This window comes from Manis pentadactyla, chromosome 14 (assembly GCF_030020395.1).
Source record: "Manis pentadactyla isolate mManPen7 chromosome 14, mManPen7.hap1, whole genome shotgun sequence".
Classification (NCBI taxonomy): Eukaryota; Metazoa; Chordata; class Mammalia; order Pholidota; family Manidae; genus Manis; species Manis pentadactyla.
This window is the reverse complement of record NC_080032.1, coordinates 23,699,322-23,719,075: the sequence shown is the minus strand read 5'-3', so window position 1 is coordinate 23,719,075 and position 19,754 is coordinate 23,699,322. Positions and strand designations below refer to the sequence as shown.

Here is a 19,754-nt window from a genome sequence, read left to right as displayed (position 1 = left end):
AGTGCTTTGTTTTGGTTTTGTTCCACAGGAAGGTTGAGGACCTGCAGTTCCGGGTTGAGGAAGAATCAATCACTAAAGGCGATCTTGAGGTAACAAACCCCTCCAGCTCTCTAAAGCCTTTTTGGGTACCAGAAATGCGGGTGAGATCATTACACAGCTGATGCGTGTGGCAGCAGAGGGAACAGCAGGACCCCAGCTCTGGCTGTGCGGGGCTGTGGGCTTACGGCTGAGGTGCCTGTGGTGTCCTGACTTGGGTGGCCAAATTTTCACTACTCTTTTCTTGTGCTTCAAAATCCAAGACCTTGAATTTGACTTAATCAAGTCATAAATCTGGCAGTGTGTCCTCAGTGAGATTCTATATGTTCCTCTGATGAGCAGAAATAGCGTTTTAAAGAGCATGCTTTATTTCATCATAACAGTCCAAAAGAAAGTTTTTTGCTTTTGCTTTTCTTTTCTGTTGAGATAGATAAATCCTTCTTATCTTTATAGAAGGAATAAATGTTATTTTTTAATAGTTGATTTTTAAAAAAATTTCTTGAACCACTGCTAGATAGATGACAAATGTAAATTATTACATTTTTTCAAATTTTGCAGATTTTTGGCACCTTAATATGTAATATTAGTAAAAATTGCACTTGTCTATGCAGTTCTATGAATATACATTTTTTTGCTACCATTACAATTTTAGAGTCTGGTTTAGGAACTCTGATTTCTTTGGAAATAAATGTATCTTTACAGGCAACAGAATAAAAAAAGCATTTTTTGGCTGAATTCCAGGTTTTGTAAAGCCCAGAATTTAATGGATTATTAGCAGTTTAATAGATATCTTCTTCACTCATCTCATATATAGTCACATTCCTTTAGTTGATGTTTGTGTTGTTCTCATCCATTTAAAAACACCCCAAAGTCTCAGAAGTTTCATATCATCATGTAATTCACACGAAATACAGCCTAGGCTGTTTTGGGGAGGGGCAAGTTAAAATATTTACATCAGCACTTGGCTAGTCTAGCCTATCTGGTTCACCTACTTGAAATTAATCAGAGTTACTTTGAAACCCTATCACATACTGGAATTTTAGTTGAATCTCTCTTTTGTTGTTTAATTTTTTTATTTTTTTACTGATAGCAAAAGAGCCAGATTTCTGAAGATCCTGAGAATGTAAGAGGGCACTTAACTGTGTGGATATTTCCCCTGTTAACAGATTGATTACAGATTAAAATGCTTATTGATATACTCAAAATACTAACTGCATAATCTGACCTTGAGACTTTGACCTTAATATTTCTGTGCATGTGACTTTCAAAGCAGTTACATTTATATCCGGAAGAAATTGTAGGTAATGACTAAGCTCTATAGATCCATATGTTTAATGTATAGGCAAATGTTTGCTCTACAAAGAATTTGCCAAAAAGAAGAAAAAATTTTTGTCTGGGTGCCTGGCCTTCTTCACTTAATTCATAGTGTCTTCTAATTTTAATATAATTATTATAAGAGAGAGTATAGCTGACTGAAGCATAAGACATATTAGGTGAAGGAATTTAAGAAATTTGGGGGAAAGTGTCCCATGAGTTGTCTAATTTTATTCTCATTAAGAGTAAAAGGCTCGTGTTGAGTCCCAGACTAATTGCCTTTTGTGTGAGCTCCCTCTTCTGGCCAATGCTTGCCAGTGCAACTAGTGAGAAAGTCAAATTTAACTTGTTGAGGCTGATTTTCCCTAGTTTCTGAAACTGGAGGTGAGTATTCTTCAGTGAAGACACTGTGTGTTTTAAATTTATTATTACCAAAGTGAGATTTTTTTCTAGTAGCAGTGCTACTAGACATGCAGATGTTTTTTCCTTCCACCCTCTGATTAAGATCAAACACCCTATTCCAGTCTTACCTAAGTGGCCTCAAAAGCACCCTGCTGTGATGCCAGTTGAAAGAACCCAAAAGTTTTTACCTTGATTTACCACCACAAGAGAACAAAAATAAAAAAGTTTTTCCTCTTACCACCTCCTGACAGCTGAAATAGACAGCTCAAGACTGAACTTTTAAGAAAGTCTCCGTTCTGAAGGTTTCCTTTTTGTGCAGCTACTTCAGTGATCTGGGTCTCTTCTCTCCTTCCGAAACAGGCTCCTGCTGCATCCGTGTCAGTCTGCATGGGATCTCCCTCCTGCCTTTCTTGTGCGCTTCTCACAGAGCCTTTGCTTTCCCTCAGTCCCTGTCCCAGGACTTTCCTCTTGGGGTACTCTGTCTTACTTACGAAAGGAATACTTCTAAAAGGAGGACTGTCCTGTTCAGTGGAACAGTTTTTACTGCATACCATGGCATAGAAACAGATCTCTAGGTACCTTGCTCATAAGTGATCAAATACAGCTGTAGAGCGCAGATCATCTGTATGCATACTTGCCAGTAGGGAGGTCAGCTGCAGTCATCTGGAACATCTTGGATTGGGGAGGTCACATTCAATAGATATTTGCTTTTCTTCTGGAAGTGGTGACCTTTCATCCAGAGGTACTGAACTCAGTGTCAAGAGGTGAAAAAAGGCTACTTTTTGCTTATTACTGTTAGTTTTGGATTTCAGTTCTTGAGGTTGTGACCCCAATCATATAGATCTGGATTAGATTCTTTTCCTGTGAAAGCAGGTAAATTGAACAACTTAATGTTTTTAAGGCACATATTGACCAAGGGGACTCTCCAGACAATTAGGTTTTGAGTTTTACTTCATTATTTTTGTTGAGTGTAAAGAGCTGAAGCACTTGATGAATTAAAAAAAAGTTTTTTGTTCACCTTTTAAAAATTCCATGATACTTTATTTATAGTGGTTCACAAGCAAAGTGACCTCTTGAAGGCACTGAAATCCCCCAGAGTGCCATTGGGGTTAGCAAAGATGTTTATAATGTAAAGCAGGCGACCTAAGCTCTGTACTACTTTGTTACTTTATATAGAGTTGTCATTTTTCTCATTGCCTGTAATTGTTCAGACTAATACATTTGATCATGTAGAACCACAAAATATTTAAGTTAATACAAGTGACTAGAAGTTGCTGGGAGCAGTTTTATCAGTTGATTATTCTGATAGCCTCTTGAATAGGAGAGGGGAGTGGGCAAATAGGTTCATTCAGACTGATATCTAGGTTATTTCAAATTAATTTAAGATTCTGTTTTAAAGAGATCACCTTCTGGGGTCCTTCATCAGAAGAGCCTAAGTAAGTGATGACGGGGATCTTACCAGCAATTTGTGCATGGAGTTCAAACTCATGCCTTTGTGTTGAGTCACCATTTCTCCCCTCTAAACTGATAAGAACTGCTTCATCTTAGGATCAAGATAATGAGACAGCCCCTTACCAGTTCTAGCTAAACAGTTCTCCTGCTGAGTCTTAGAGACAGAGGCTGCCCAGCATGATTACTGAATTTTCTCTTTGTGATTCTGATTCCCTTTTCTTTCTTTTTTTCTGGTGACAAATAGGCTCTGAAAAATCCATTGTTGGAAGGAAATTAGAGCTTTAGTGGCTCCTCCCCTGTCACATGTGAGAACTGTGCTAAGAATCCCAGATCCTTCTCACCCATCTCCACAAAGGCCCCTGCTGTGGTTGCCTTGGGTTCCCCTCATTAGGTCTAAGACCTGACCCTGTGCACATGAAATTGTATGCCAAAGGCAGGGATCTTCTCCAGGGGCTCACTGAGCACTTACAAGGTTTATGACGTTACCTTTTCCATATTTAGGTGATAGTGATGTTTATTTTGAGGGTCTATCTACTTTTTCAAGTCACCAAGTCAGTTACATACACATTAATGTCAAATAGCTGTTGTAGGGGGGAGGGAAAATGATAGTTTAGAGGATATTAACTATTCTAATTTATGCTGATAAACGTCACTTATTGATATAACTGATGTTTGGCTGCATGCATCTGACACTCAATCTTGCCTCATGTGTTTTCATTTTTCTTTCTCAGTAGATAGCTCATGTCCCCTGCCCACCTCATCCTTCTTTCCATAGTGCTCATCCTCACCCCCAGCCACCTCATCCCGGACCATCCTCTTCCCTTATCCATAGGCCCTTTTTGTTCATTCTTTGGCGAAAGGTACTGGTGGCTCAGCCTGCATGCCGCTCTCTCTCCTCTTGTGCTGGCATGTCACGGTGGCACTGTTGTGTTCTCTTCCTCTTCCTTTTTACTAACAGACGCAGACCAAACTGGAGCATGCCCGCATTAAGGAGCTTGAACAGAGCCTGCTCTTTGAAAAGACCAAAGCTGACAAACTCCAGAGGGAGTTAGAAGACACTAGGGTAATGGTTTTCACTATTTAATGAAGCAGACCCATGTATGTGAATGGTGGACGCCTAGTGTGACGTGCCTTGCAGTTGGCCTAAGCCTTGACCCAGTGGTTCAACCTGAGTTTGGTCTTGGTACTGTTCAGGTGTTCATGAGCTTAGACTGATGGGTAGGCACAGGTGTTTATATCAAATCTTTTGTCAAAGGTAAAGACCTATTCCATTAGTTAACTCAACCCAAGTCGAGATAAAAAACTCTACAACTGCATTGACTGTGTGGACATCCACACTGCATTTGAGGCTCTTGGTATGCATACCCCTAAATACATTGCTCCAGTTGGCCACAAGCAGTCAATTGTCCTCTTGTTCTCAAATCCTAATTACTGGATTCTTTGAATAATTTTTGTTATTGTTGTTTTACTTGAGCTTTCTTCTCCTGCCTTCTGCCCTGGCCTCCTGGGGGCGGGAAGTGAAACACCGACTCTTTTGAATGAGGACTTTCAGCCCGGTTACCTTTTCCTCTAAAGCCTGATCTTTCTTTGCATTCCCTCCCTGTCACTAGTAGGCTAAACTCTCAGCAGCCTGGAGGAAGAAGTGTGTTGGGGACAGAATGGCTTCTTACGGCCCCCAGATCCCTGTTTGGCCCTTGGAGCCACTTGCATTAGTCATATTTTTGCTTACTTACATATGAAAGCACCTACATATGCTTCTTTGGTGCCAGGCACTATTCTGAGCATTTTACATGTATTAACAAAGACCAGGGAGGGATCTGGTAGTATTGTCCCCATTTTACAGGTGAGGAACACCAAGGCACAGAGAGATTAAATAATTTGCCCAAGGTCACACAGCTAATAGTAATAGTGGAGCTAGGATTTGTATCTAAGCCATTTGGCCCCAGAGTCTGTGCTCTTGACCACCACAGCATGGAGTCTGCTTATCATGGAAGTAGTTTTGTGTTGAAAGCTTAAAGAAATAATGAGTCATTAATGTATCAGAAAACATGCTATGTGTGTGTATATATATTTATATATATATACCTTTTAAATCATGCATTTCATTGTCAATGGCTAAGTTGCACAGATCTTTAAATTTTCAAAAATTAACTCTGATCAGTTTGGTATCCTGATTTTTTTCTCTTGAATTACTAGTATTTTTAGAAATTTCTCTTATTGAGAAATCATTGACTGATCTAAAAATTTATATAATCAAGTATTTCTGTTCTCTAAATCTTAAGTTTTTATTTTTTAAGAAGAAATAAAATGTTTTAGTTAGCCTCAGAACTAAAGATCTCTCCTGTGTATTTGGTAAGAAAAGAAATCCTTGTAGTTTGGTGTGGTTTCTTTGTTACTTGACAGTCAAAGACTTGATCTGGGAAATACAAGGGACTAATAGTAAGATTGAGCTCTTTTGTGTGGCCGTCTGTTGAAATAGGAATTTTTTTTTTTAACTTCTGAGCTCCTCTCCCATGTAGCTTTATTAGCAAACAACTTTAATATTTTTTTCCTTGTGCGTTAAAAGACATCCATTCACCACATGGTTTCAGAATTTCAGATTCAAGCTGTTAATCTTTCTATAAGGAAAGGCTCACTCTTGGATTGCTTTATGTGAAACCACCTGTGACCCATCTACGTTTCATATCACCTACTTTCCTTTTTGGGAAGCACTTTACAATTCTTCTAAACCAATAAGTCCAGTTTATAAACACTGTGCTTGGTGCTGTAGAGATATTAGCAAATAGTGAGAAATGATACCTGACTTTTATGGCCTCAAACTCATGGGAGAGTCAGACACAGATAGTTTTGCCCAAGGGCAGACTTTGGACATTAAATAAGAAATGGGAGTGCTGTGAAGACCCTAGATGAAGTATAATCACACTCTTTATTATTTTCACTTATTTTTTACTTGACATTTCTTCAATTTGACTGTTTTGTTGTGCCTAATTAAGAGGTATTCCTTGTTTGATTTAATTTGTATTATAGACCTTATAGCAGTGGGGTTTATTAATGTTTTGTACCTTAGTTTATGGTAATAAATTCTTGGACTCCCCCCAACCCCAGAAAAAAGTACGTAATGAATTAACATCTTTAACCTAAAACACAACAATTATAGTTAGCTCTGAAATCCTTAATGACTTGATTACACAGTTTTGAAGACCCAAGTGTTTTCTTTTCCTATTCTTTTGTGGACATTTTAGTCCTTATCTGTATTATATGGGCAGATCAAATGAAGGAAACATACACATCCATTATTTTCTGTCCCAGAAAAGGCAGTAAGGGAGAGGAGTCTTCAATCTGGAGAAGTTTTAATCCTTGAAACTTGGGACTACCTGGTATTTTTAAATCATTCATGTTCCCTTCTATTTCCCAGGTTAGTAAAAAATAATTTTTGTGTCTGAAGCTGCATTTCTCACATACTTTGTGTACTAAACTGACTGCCTGACAGCAGAGGAAAATGAAATAATTTCCTAAGAATAAAAGGACACAGTTTAAGGATGCATTTTTCCTAGTCCTGGGGTGTTTGTTTAAAAAAAGCAAATTCTTGAGTACTCTCCCAGAGCTGAAATAGAATCAAAATATGTGGGAAACAGCATTTTAGACACACATCCCAGGTAATTCATGTGTATAATAAAGTCTGAGAACCACTGGGTTAGGGAACAAGATGTGTACATCAAAATGCTGACAGAAAAAAGGGGGTTCTATAGGTTTCTTATATATTTTTTCAGGTAAGTATTCCATCTTTTTTTTTTTTAAAGGTTAGCAAATTCTTCATTATCCGTTTGAAGCTTTTATTCTGTAGTTGATGTAGTATTCACTGAAACATTTGATAGGTGACTTTATACCTTTATACCAGTGCTATCCAATATTATAGAAGTCTAATAAAGCCATATAGATAATTGAAATTTCTCTGGCACTCACATTAACATACTTTTTAAATACATACAAATAAAAATATGAAATTAATCATATATTATTTAAACCTGCATATCCAAAATATTATCACTTCATCATGTAATCAATATAAAAATTGTTAACAAGGTTTTTTTTTTTTTCCTGAAATCTTCAAAATCTAATGTATTTTATACTTACAGCACTTGTCACTTCAAATGAATCACATTTCAGGTGCTCAGTAGCCATTTGGGGCTGTCAGCACTATATTGGACAGCACTGTTCTTCAAAATCATCTCCATCAGATAGATGAGCATGTATACATCCTGGTGAAGCAGAGTAGGAAAAAAAAGCAAAATGAGGATTCTTTTTTTTCAGCAGACAGATATATCTGAGAACTTTGAAAGTTACTGTTTCTAACTTATCAGTTACAGAAACTTCCCTCACTCAAGGTTCTTTAGCGGAAACAGAAATACCAATTTTAGTTTCTTCTGGCATCTCAGAAGTGGTGGAAGTTTGCCAAAGGTCATGATTTTGAATTGGAGCTCTCAGAATTGGGCTTAAGCCACTGTGGCAGTTAGAGATGATGCGCATGTAGGCATTTGTTGTAGCTAGGCTTCTGCCTGAGGTGGAATAGTTACTAAAGAACTTCAAGGCTAAAGAAAGTGTCAGTGATTTGTTATTTAAATGATCTCTTTTTCTTTGGACTGCTGTTAATAGGTGGCTACAGTGTCAGAAAAATCCCATATAATGGAACTAGAGAAAGACCTAGCATTGAGAGTACAGGAAGTAGCTGAGCTGAGAAGAAGGCTAGAGACCAGTAAGCCTGCGGGGGATGTCGATATGTCACTCTCCCTTTTGCAAGAGATAAGCTCTTTGCAAGAAAAGTTAGAAGCCACCCATGCTGACCACCAGAGGGAAATAACTTCTCTGAAGGAGCATTTTGGAGCCCGGGAAGAAACACAACTGAAGGAGATAAAGGCTCTTCAGGCTGCCACAGAGAAGCTTTCCAAAGAGAACGAGTCATTGAAAAGCAAGCTTGACCATGCCAACAAGGAGAATTCAGATGTAATAGTCCTGTGGAAGTCCAAGCTGGAGACTGCCATTGCGTCCCACCAGCAGGCGATGGAGGAGCTGAAGGTGTCCTTCAGCAAGGGGATTGGAATGGAGACAGCAGAATTTGCCGAGCTAAAAACGCAAACAGAGAAAATGAGACTAGATTACCAGCATGAAATAGAAAAATTGCAGAACAAACAAGACTCCGAACGGTCTGCTCACTCAAAAGAGATAGAAGCCCTAAGGGCTAAACTTATGAAAATCATTAAGGAGAAAGAGAATAGTCTGGAAGCCCTCAAAGCGAAACTGGAGAGAGCAGAAGACCAGCACCTAGTAGAAATGGAAGACACCTTAAACAAATTACAGGAAGCCGAAATAAAGGTAAAAGAGCTAGAGGTACTACAAGCCCAATGCAATGAACAAACCAAGGTTATTGGTAATTTTACAGCACAGCTCAAGGCTACTGAAGAAAAGCTCTTGGATCTTGATGCACTTCAGAAAGCCAGTTCTGAAGGTAAATCGGAAATTGAGAAACTTAGACAGCAGCTTGAGGCAGCTGAGAAACAGATTAAAGGTTTAGAGATTGAAAAGAACACTGAAAGTGGCAAGGTTTGTATTGACATCCTCCACCCTTTTGCTTTCCATTTGTCACTCCTGTGTTGCATTGTACGTTATTTTTGAGTTGAGGCAGTTCGTCCTCCAAATTCCTGATGTTCCTAAATGAGATAGCTTGGTGCTAACAGATTTCCAGTTGAGTGTAGTATCTTCTGAGTATCTTGAGTATGGTTTCATCTGAGGAGATTAGAGAAAATAATGGCTAAACTATGTGAGTTTAGTTTGGCTTCCTGTTATCCAGATCGTTTATTATCGCTGGGGCTGTGCTATGGTGATCTCCTGTTTAAGCATGGTTCCTGTCTATAATCTCTTTTTAAAATGGACGACTCCCTAAAATGATGGTGTTTAGGTAAATGAATGAATAAAATAGAAAGTTAGATTATCTCCTTTCCCACCTTGTCCATAAGGTTATTTGTAAAAACAGAACATGAACTCTGAGTGCCACTTGATTGTTGTAAACAAGCATACTGTGATTGGTTAACAGTCACAGCAAAATTAAGGTCAAGAGCCTGCAGCCTTTTGCATTGCCCTTAAGTCTCCTTGGAGGTTTTCCTATGTTACTATGAGAATATGTTTGAATCCCTGCTTTTTTGAGCAACAATTGGACAAGTATGCTTCTGATCGAGGCGTAGGAAATTATATGAAACACTTACAGCTGCATTTCTTACTAACTAGCCTTGTTAAGTGTCATCTTCCTGCTGTAAGGTTTGTTTGAGGAGTGAGTATGCTTTCCCTGTCGTCCTGCCATTGAAGCACTGGTGCTGATGCTCAGTGTTCTTTGCTGCTCTATTGGCAAAGAAGGAAGGGGTGTGATGGTTAAATGGGGAGAGGTGAGGACAAACAAACAGCAAACATTGCTAAGTAACCGCAGTTGAAGATGACAGACTGATTATAAGAAATTTTTCTCAAATCTCCTCACTTGGTTCCTAGATACCAATTGAAACCCAAAAATAAATTGGTAGATAATATGTAGTCATTGGTCCATTTTTTTACATCAAGATTTAATGAAATCGAATTTCTGATGACTCTTTCCTTGTGCATTTTTAAAGCTTTTATTTTAAATATTGAAATATTTTAAGCATTTACAAAAATACAGAAAGTTATGATAACACTGACCACATTTATCCACCACTCCCATCTTAAGGTTTTTAAAGTCCAGAAAATGAAATTATCCAACTAACTTATTAAGAAAGTAAGCACCTGCACTTTCTGCTTTAGGTCATGCAGCCTTGTATTGCCCACAGGTGTGCAGTGAGCTAGTCAGCCAGGGCCAGGTGAGAATCCTGGCCACAGGAACTCTCATTTTATCCACAGTCATGCTGATATTCCAAACTTAGGGATAGAAAAATACTCTACTTGGACTATTTTAAAATAAGCATTAGACAATCATATCTATAACTGATTTTGTGAAAAGTCATTGGCTTCTTAGAGTTAAAAAACAAAACAAAACAGGACAACTTTTTACCCATGCCTGCCTTTCTTTTAGTTGTGTTTGGTTATGTTTGTTTTTCACAAGTGTTTTATATTTTATTTTTTCTTCCTCATTCTTTTTTGTTTCCTATTGTTCATTTGCTTCATGACTCCATATTGTAGGCTAGTAGCATTACCAAAGAGCTGCAGGGCAAAGAGCTGTCACTTAAAAATCTCCAGAAAAACTTGAGTGAGATCAGTCAAGTGAAGGAGGCTTTGGAAAAAGAACTTCAGATTTTGGTAAGTACCTGTCGGGAATCTGAATCTCAGGGTTTCTGGCCATTGACTTGTTCCTGTTTAAAAACAAAAATCTCCATAAAGAGAAAAGTATTGCATCTATTTCCTTTCTCTTTAAAAGTATTTATTTAAATTGAGTATATTAGTCGTTGGCTGATAAATACCTTGAAGGGACTCAGATAAGACCAAACTAGCAGTAAAGGTAGGTACTACCTTAAAATATATATATACATATCCTTTGCCTCTGGAAATGCATTATTTTGGCATGGTATTGGTTACTTAGCTTTACTGAGCACAGGGATCTTCTAGATTATACACTGGACACACTAAGTTTCATATCTAATGAGGTCTTGCCCTTTGCCTTTCCTACTTGCCTCCTGACAGCAAGCGAGCAAGCCGTTGGAGCACACTGTTCGTGCACAAAGGGTGGTGTCTAATTCAATAAATGTAAAGAGTTCTCTTGTACAACTCAGTTTATTCCACCTTAGGAAATTTTTTTCCCTTCCTATATATTGTCTTCCCTTAATCCCAAATTGCTAAGACACCTTTTTCTTTCCTTTTCTCAACTGTCCTCCTTCTACCTTTTCTCCTGCATCAAGAACTTGAACTTACCCAAGGCTTATAACCAGGAAGAGTGCCAGGGATACCGACACATACAGGTTTTAAGTATAAGTCAGTTTTAGTGAAACAAAACCAGCAACAAAAAGCAGGTAGTTTTGTAGTTGTAACTGATTATTTTTGTAACTAATACTCTTTATATAAACTTTTTATTTTTATAATTTGAAATCTTCTTATTCTGAATATCCAATTCTTTTTCTTTAGAAAGAAAAGTTTGCTGATGCTTCAGAGGAGGCTGTTTCTGTTCAGAGAAGTATGCAAGGTATGTCTTATATGAGCAGATCGCTTTAGAGAATGTTGTGTTCTCCGACTGGAGCTGCCCTCTAGGAAGAAAATAGATGCTTCCTGTGGTCTAATTTCACTGCTTGGGAAGTGCCTGCAGTACCCACTAATCCTGGGTTCTGTTGGCTTCCTGAAGCCTCAAATTCCCATTAATTCTTCTTTTGACTTAAAACTTGTTCCATATTGAAATCTAAGTATACGTGGGAAAAGTATTATCTTACTTTTATGCTTTAGTCATTGATGGCTTTATTGAGTTTTAAATGGAAAGAGAAGAGAGATGGCTAGGAGGAATGCCTGGTGCCTGCCTAAATCTGTGGACTTGGGGAGTCAGATGAGAAATGCATGCTTACTACTTGAGATTCACTAGGTAACAGTTTGGTTTGTCATGGGACTTTTAGTATTCCTGTGATCTCAAATCTCAAGCGCATGATTTGATTTGATTGTAAGACAGCCAAGCCCTAGATGGCTCATTAAATGTGAAATATATTAAACCTTTAACTTTATCCTGAATAGAAACTGTAAATAAATTACACCAAAAAGAGGAACAGTTTAACGTGCTGTCTTCTGAACTGGAGAAGTTGAGAGAAAACTTAACAGGTAAGATGTCTCTGGTTACCAGACATTATAGTAGGCTTCCCAGGATTTGACATAATTGTAGGATGTTACAATAACCTACCATTCAGGTGTTACTTTTTCACTCATTATTGTGATAAAATGCTTGTTAAAGGTCTGTAATTCAGCAAGTCCTCTCTGCCCTGTTTTCAAACAAGTCAGTATCCACCATGTCTCACTACTCCCGCTACTTCTCTTGATCCAAGCCAGCCATCACCTCTCCTCTTTGCTGCTGTAACAGCTGGCCACCTGGTCTGCCTCCTTCTGCCCTTCCCCACCTTAGTCTGTTCTCAAGAGCAGCTGAAGCAATCCTTTAAAGTTAGAACATACCATTTCTCTGCTCAAGATGGCCCAGAGACTCCTGTCTCCCTCAGATCTCCCAGTGGTTCTTACCACCACCAGGCCCCATTCTCTCTGGTTTCACTCGTACTGCTCTTCTCCTTGCTCATTCCACTCCAACCAGATTTGGCTTCCTTAGTGATACTTGCATGTCAAGCATGTTAATGCCTCAGGGCCTTTGCACTCGCTTTCCCCTCTGCTTGCATTCCTCTTCCCTCACTTCCCAGGTCTTTACTTAAATGTCACCATCTCAGGCATATCACTAACTCCTTTCTTTGCTTGTTTTTTTTTTCCTCTTAGCACTTACCATTATCAGTTATACTACTTGTTTTCCTTCTTTATCTGTTTATTGTCTGTCCTCTTTGCTAGAATATAATTTTCATGGGGGCAGGAATTGCTGTATGCAGAAATTCCCAGAGCAAGACTTGGCATATAGGATGTAGTCAATAAATTTTTTGTTGGGTGATAATACAACAGTGCTATTTTTTCCCTTTATATTCAGATATGGAAGCAAAATTCAGAGAGAGAGATGAAAGAGAAGAGCAGTTGATAAAGGCAAAGGAAAAATTGGAAAATGACATTGCAGAAATAATGAAAATGTCAGGAGATAACTCTTCTCAGCTGACAAAAATGAATGATGAATTACGTCTGAAAGAAAGGTGTGTATGAATGCTAACAAGAGTGCCTGCTTACATTAGGCTCCAAAGCCAGGTCTAGATGGGAGGGAAGCCCAAATAATCAGGGGTGTTATGTTCTAAAGTTCTCTGTCTCTCTTCCTTTTCTGTATAACTTGTGTATCCTTGAATCAACTATTGAACCTTGAAGAAATACAATATTGTAGATTTTCAGGTGACTTGTAAATAAAAGTGAGTAGCTTACCAATGGCAATAACATCTTGTATGGGCAGTTAAAAATATTTTTAACTTATTCAGTATAATGATAGGTAACATTTATTAAGCGCTTACTACATGCCATGCACTATGCTAACGGCTTTATATAGAATATATTGTCTATTTCTCATAATAATCCCATGTGGTGAATGTATTATTGTTCCCATTTTAAAGAAAAAGAAATTGAGGCTTAATAAGGCTAAGTAACTTGCCTGAGGTTTCAGATGTAGGTGGTCTGGTCTCAGAACCCTTGCTCCTCTTAGTCACTACACTGCACTTCCACAGTGCTGACATTTCTTTTATCTTAATCTCTATTCTTGTCTTCATTCTGAGGTTCTTGTTGCTTTGATTTTTTTTTCTTTTAGTAGCTGCCATATAAAAATTAAATGTTTTATAAGGCAAACTTTTACAGGACATTTTAGGACCTCTGGTTCTGAAAGTGTGCATACTTGGTAAAGTTATGCTTATGTCCAGCCATGCATCCATGTGCCATTCAGTGTTGGTGGGTGATTGGTGACAGGGCCTCGATGGCCAGTTTTGTCAAATTTGGTGTGAGGGTGGTACAGCTGCCCTGGTGGCTGTGGCACAGTGCCTTTGAGAAGTTCCTTTTCTGTAGGTGTTTCATAGGTGTAAAATCCAGAGGTATAACCCAAGTTTCCCAGATCCATTCTCTAACTCATCTGAGCCTGTTCTCTAGGTTAATGTCACATGTTTTCTGTATATCTTTGTTTGACCAAATGGTTATCTTTAAGCTAGAACCTCAAATTATTTATTGTCATTTTTATATCTTCTGTTCTCAAGTGGCACTAGAACAAGTTTTTGATAATCTAGTCTGAAAAATTTTTGAAATTTTCTAAATACTCGTTTCCTCTAATATGTTTACTTTCATTCATTTTTCCTTATTGACCTATTGACATAAAATAACCTTCACAATTATAGTAGTCTAAGTAATATATTCATCACAACTGTTAAAATTACTCTTTGGGGCAAGCCATATTACTGGTTTTTGTGTGGCTTATTTCAGATGTTATTAGGCATTCATAACTGTGATAATAATTAACACAATTATTATTAATAGCATCATTTTAAGTATAGCACTAGAATTTAAAGCATTCTTTTAAAAACTCTGACACCTTGTATTTAAATTTATTCTAGAAATATAGAAGAATTACAGCTAAAACTTACAAAGGCCGATGAAAATGCAAGCGTTCTGCAGAAAAGTATTGGGGAGGTAACTCTCAAAGCTGAGCAAAGCCAGCAGGAAGTGGCTAAAAGGCACGAGGAAGAAAAGAAACAGTTGCTGGATAAATTGTCAGACTTGGTAAGCAGGGAGTGAATGGGACTGCCTGCTGGCAAGGAAGGTGCAGGACAGCACAGGTATGCCTAGATGACTACTTATTCCTTCCCTCGGGGTTTCTGCAGGAAAAGAAGGTGGAAATGAGCCACAACCAGTGTCAAGATCTCAAAGCCAGGTATGAAGAAGCCAGTTCTGAGACAAAGGTTAAGCATGAAGAAGCCCTACAGAACCTGCAGAAGATGCTGGGAGACATCAAGGAGCAGCTGAAGGCTGCACAAGAGGAGAACAGCAACTTGCTGCAGGAGATGATGGAGCTGAAGAGACAAGCTGACAAAGCCAAAGTACGTGCTGGAAGAGGCCACATTGTTGCCTTCCAGCTTGGAAAGTTGCATGGAGGCTGTCAGGGTGCTTAGGAAGCAGCAGCAAATGGGATGGGCTAACCTTCCAAGTGCATGGCAGGAGGGCTAAGTGCATATCCTATGGCTGCAAGTATTTTCTACCAACTGGTGCTCCTTCTGCAGGATGGTGACGGCTACAGCCTTTCTCCTGAAGGAACCGTGTGGCCATCACCCCCTATGCTGCTTGCTTCCCAGCTGTCACAAAGAGCCTTATGTTGCCTGAGCTCTGTCTGCCTGCTTGCAGTAGACTCTTTGTTGTGGGAAAGCATATTCCTCTAATCTTGGCCATCTTGCTGCCACCTTACCCCAGGGTTAGGTGAGACATCTTGCAGCAAAGCAAGAGGCAGAGGCCAAATGAAGCAAGTGAGCAGAGAGTGGAGCCTTGTTGTAGGAACAGAGCTCTTCTAGGACAAATTAGAGGTGAGAACTCCAGAGAGGGCTTTTCTGTGTCCCAGGAAGGCACTCTGAGTTCATTGACAAGGAAGCTGGACTCAAGGGCTATGAGAAAAATTCTGTTATAGATAAGAGTAGATCTTGATATACTGAATTTCATTTTATGGTGTCAGGATTATATCTGTACTCCAGTGTATTTTTTGACTATGGTAGCTTAATGGTGTTCAACCCTCCTACTATTTAAGTTGCTCAAAGAAAAGAAAAGATTTTTCTTTAATTACTGATCAGAGAAATGTCTATATGGGAGTTTAGTAGAAAATAGAAGAGCATATGCAGGACTTGAAACAAATCCCATTTTTAAAACATTAATTAAGTGGACCATGATATAATGTATGTCATTATATAAGGTGCCTAAATTTTCTCTCTTATACATGCCAGCTGTCAAGACTTTCCCTCTAAAACATCTCCAGTTTTATGAGCCATTTAACACTGGATATAATTTCCAGATCTTTTGTCTTTGTGGTTCCCTTTTCCTGGCCAGGCTCCAGTTTTTTACTGTTTCCACTAAAATAATACAGGCTGATGAAACCCACAGTATTCTAGTAGTTTGTGTAAAGTCTCGTTAATTTTGTTTTGTGGTTTGTTTTTTTTTAACAAGGGTCATTTAGTTAAAATGACAGGATTGTCTTCCCTCCAAAATTGTCTAGATATCTGATTTTTGTGGATTTCATTGTTTGTCAATAACAGTGGCTCACATACTCTTGACAATCTGATGAAACTTTATGATGTTTGCCCAAGGAAAGTTTATATATGTGCTTAACAAGTTTTATATAAAATATCATGAGGTTCATGAAGCCCATGAAGCTTCTGTGTTGCCTAGTTTAAGAGCCAATGATCTATAGCTATGCTGTCCAATACAGTAGCCACATCAAATTTAAATTAGTTAAATTTTAATAAAATTATAAATTCAGCTTCTCAGTCTCTTCTCAACTTCTCACTCTCATCATACTTCAACTGCTCACTGGCCATACATGGCTAGTGGCTACCACATTGGACAGTACAGATACATCACTGCAAAAGGTTCTGGACAGAGCTGGCATAGACATTGTGGTCAAATTATTTTATAAACCAATACATTTTTTTAAAACCCACTTCTTTTTGTCACCAAAACCTAGCAAATTAGTCTTTATGCAATGCAGTTATATGTAATATTGGCACTAAATCAGTCTCAGGCCAGTAGATTGCCCTTTAATAAGGGCCTGAGTTATATGAAAAAGCACAATTTGTTTTCCCTTGCCCTCCCTTCCCCCTTTTTGGTTAAAATATACTCACTTTTTGTAGTTCTTTGGATTGTGTTTTTAAAAATTCTTCAATTCTTTAATCTTACGATAGAAATAATTGGATGATCGGACTGGCAAGAAAGAATCTTATGCCCTGATATCAAACTATTGTTTTTATCTTCTAGGCAGCTATCAGAAATAATCTCAAAAGTTGTTTCAAAGATAAACTAGTAGATATGTTAGCACTCTGCAGAGCTAAACTTGATTTGTTTGGGCTCTGTTCATCTAATTTCTTTTCCTTGGTGTCCAGATGTTTCCATGGCATTGTAAAAAATTTTTAAACCTCTAATTTAGGTTACATTAAGTTATTTTGGCTTGCATTTGTCTGCTTGATTTCATTTTGTTTCCATTCTTTCCATCTTTTGTTTCTGTAGTCGCTAACTTATTTGTTAACATCAGCCAAAAAAGAAATTGAACTAATGTCAGAAGAGCTGAGGGGTCTGAAATCAGAGAAGCAGCTTCTTGCACAGGAAGGAAATGCTTTAAAGTTAGAAAAAGGTTCACTTTTATCAAAGCTTGTAGAGGTGGAGGCCAAAATAACTTTACTTCAGGAAGACCAACAGAAACTGTGGTCAGTAAATGAAACTCTTAATTTAGAAAAGGAGAAAGTCTTAGAAGAAAAGCAAGACATTGAAAAGCTTTATCAGCAGGAACAGCTCAATAAGAAAGCTTTGGCTGTTGAGAGAGAGAAAGTACTTAAAGAAATCGATATTGCTCAGGAAGAACTTTTGAGGATAAACATGGAAAATGACTCTTTGCAAGCTTCCAAAGCAAGCTTGCAGGCACTCGTAGAAGAACTCCAGTTCAGTAAAGAGAATTTGATTGCTGAGTCTAAGAAGGATCGGGAAGAAAAAGATCACCTAGAGGATCATATCAAGAAGCTTGTTACTGAAAACCTTGCCTTGGCTAAAGATAAAGATGAATTTATTCAGAAGCTTCAGAGTACCTATGAGGAGCTGGTCAAGGATCAGAAAACCTTGGTGCAGGATATTGAAGATCTCACAGCTGAGAAAAAATCAACTTTAGAGAAAAAGTCAAGTCTTGATAACATGTGCATAGCCTTAAAGGTAGAAAGAGACAGTATTCTACAAAACAACAAAGATTTGCAGTTTGAGAAGGACATGCTGCTTCACAATCAGGACAAGCTGAATGCCAGCCTGGAGGAAGCCATCCAGGTCAAGCAACTGCTCAGTGCAGAAGCTAGTGAGCTCTGGACACAGCTGGATGATGCCATCAAAGCTTTGAGGGAGGCTGAGCTGGAGATAAGGCAACTTCAGGTTACCCATACAAGCCTCACAAAGCTCCTGGAAGAAATTAAGACCAGTCAGGAGATCACAGACTCTGAGTGCATCCAGCTTCTGCATGAAAAAGAAAACTTGGCTTCATCTGAAAAAAGGCTCATAGCCAAAAAAAAAGAACTTCTAAGTGAAAATAGGCTCATCACTGAAAAACTCAACAAATGCATAGAAGAGGCTGTCCATCTCCAAATGAGTCTGAATGAGAAGATCACTTATTTAACTTCGGAGAAGGAGATGGTTTGTCAGAAAATTACTAAGCTTAGAAAGCAGCATGATAGTCTCTTGAAAGAAAAATCTGTCCTGGAAGAGGAAGATGGATATTTACTTGCAGAAAGAGAAAATTCCATCAAAACCATTGGAGACCTTAAAACGAAATATAATCGAGAGTCTGCAAACAGAAGAATCATTGTGCAAGAGAGGATGAAACTCTTTGGGAATCTTGATGCTCTGAAGAAAGAACTTCAAGAGAAAAAAGAAGAAAACCAAGAACTAGCAGCTACCCAGTGTGATCTCTCTTTGATGCTGAAAGAGTCTCAACATGCCAAAAAGAATCTAGAGAAAGAACACACAAACATACTTCAAGCAAAGGACAGTTTGAATGCTGAATTGCAGACTTGCTGTTCTGAAAAGAACATCTTGCTGAAGGATGGGCTGAACCTTCAGGAACAGTGTCAGAAGCTAAATGAGGAGGTCTATACAGTGCAGCAGTCCTTCATTCTGGAAAAAGAGGCCAGGGCGAAGGAAAATGAGTTGTCCCTGTCTGAGAGCAATAAGCTCCACGAGAAAGTGGCCCTCCTGGAGCAGGAGGTGGAAGAGTTAGGAGTGCATAGTAAGAAGCTCCAGTCTGAAAATTTTGTCCTAATGCAAGAGAAGACCAAATTGGAGCAAAAAATGGTAGAGATAATCAAGGAAAAGGAGCTCTTGAGTGCCGAAACAGCTCAACTCACTGCCAACATAGAGACCCTGAAAAGCGATTTCTCCTCCTTGTCCAGATCCAAGTTAGAACTGCAGGAGCTGCACAGCTATCTCAGCAAGGTCCTGGATGACCTCCAGCTAAACCACAAGGTGATGCTGGCTGACCTGGCCAAGGTGATGCAGGACAACAAGAGCCTCCTGGCTGAGAAAAGAGAAATGATACTGAAGAAGGATGAGCTACTGAAGGAGAAGGAAAAGCTGGCAGAAAGCTACTTCATCCTTCAGAAGGAGATCAGCCAGTTGGCCAAAACCAACAGCCATATTTCAGCCAACCTCCTAGAATCGCAAAATGAAAACCGTATTTTGAGGAAAGACAAGAGCAAGCTTGCTCTTAAAGTTAGAGAGTTCGAGATGCTTCCATCATTTACGGTAAAGTGGGAGGTGCAGGTGTTGAGCACCCAGACTACTAACATTGTGTACTAACTTTTCAGCAGCTTAAGGGCCATTTTCATTTCCACCTAAGGGAATCCACCCCATTGATTCCATTGCTTATATGTCTCAGGCTATTTGTGATCACCTGAAAGGGCAACTCTTTACTAAATTTCTAATTGCAGTTGTCTCTCGCCATTAGAAAAAATTATAATTTGTGAATAAATAGGATACATTTTTTAATTTTAGGAGAAATTTTCCTGAAAAAGTGAACTGTAGTTCTTAAAGGCTTAAGAATAGGAGTAAAATAGCACATATTGAGACATAGTATCTTCTATTTGACTTTTAACTGCTTCATTTGTGTCCATGTATTTGGAGTTGAAGATGCCAGTGAAATCTCCAAGGCTGGTAGTGAGGAAGGAATAATG

The 19,754-nt window shown here is 38.6% G+C and overlaps 1 protein-coding gene across 12 annotated transcripts in view; it reads left to right on the top strand.

Moving 5' to 3' along the window:
- Positions 1–19,754, top strand: part of CLIP1 (CAP-Gly domain containing linker protein 1) — a 124,956-nt gene that overhangs the window by 73,102 nt on the left and 32,100 nt on the right. For 3 of the 12 annotated variants that reach the window (XM_057492507.1, XM_057492502.1, XM_057492500.1), the window contains 10 exons: positions 29–89; positions 1,127–1,159; positions 4,163–4,267; positions 7,858–8,802; positions 10,402–10,518; positions 11,338–11,395; positions 11,929–12,012; positions 12,869–13,025; positions 14,412–14,577; positions 14,679–14,894. In XM_057492507.1, the coding sequence (XP_057348490.1) occupies positions 29–89; positions 1,127–1,159; positions 4,163–4,267; positions 7,858–8,802; positions 10,402–10,518; positions 11,338–11,395; positions 11,929–12,012; positions 12,869–13,025; positions 14,412–14,577; positions 14,679–14,894 (1,942 nt within the window). Of the gene's footprint in view, positions 1–28; positions 90–1,126; positions 1,160–4,162; positions 4,268–7,857; positions 8,803–10,401; positions 10,519–11,337; positions 11,396–11,928; positions 12,013–12,868; positions 13,026–14,411; positions 14,578–14,678; positions 14,895–17,058; positions 19,327–19,754 lie in introns of all 12 variants that reach the window. The other 9 variants (XM_057492505.1, XM_057492501.1, XM_057492508.1 and 6 more) reach the window with 7 other exon arrangements.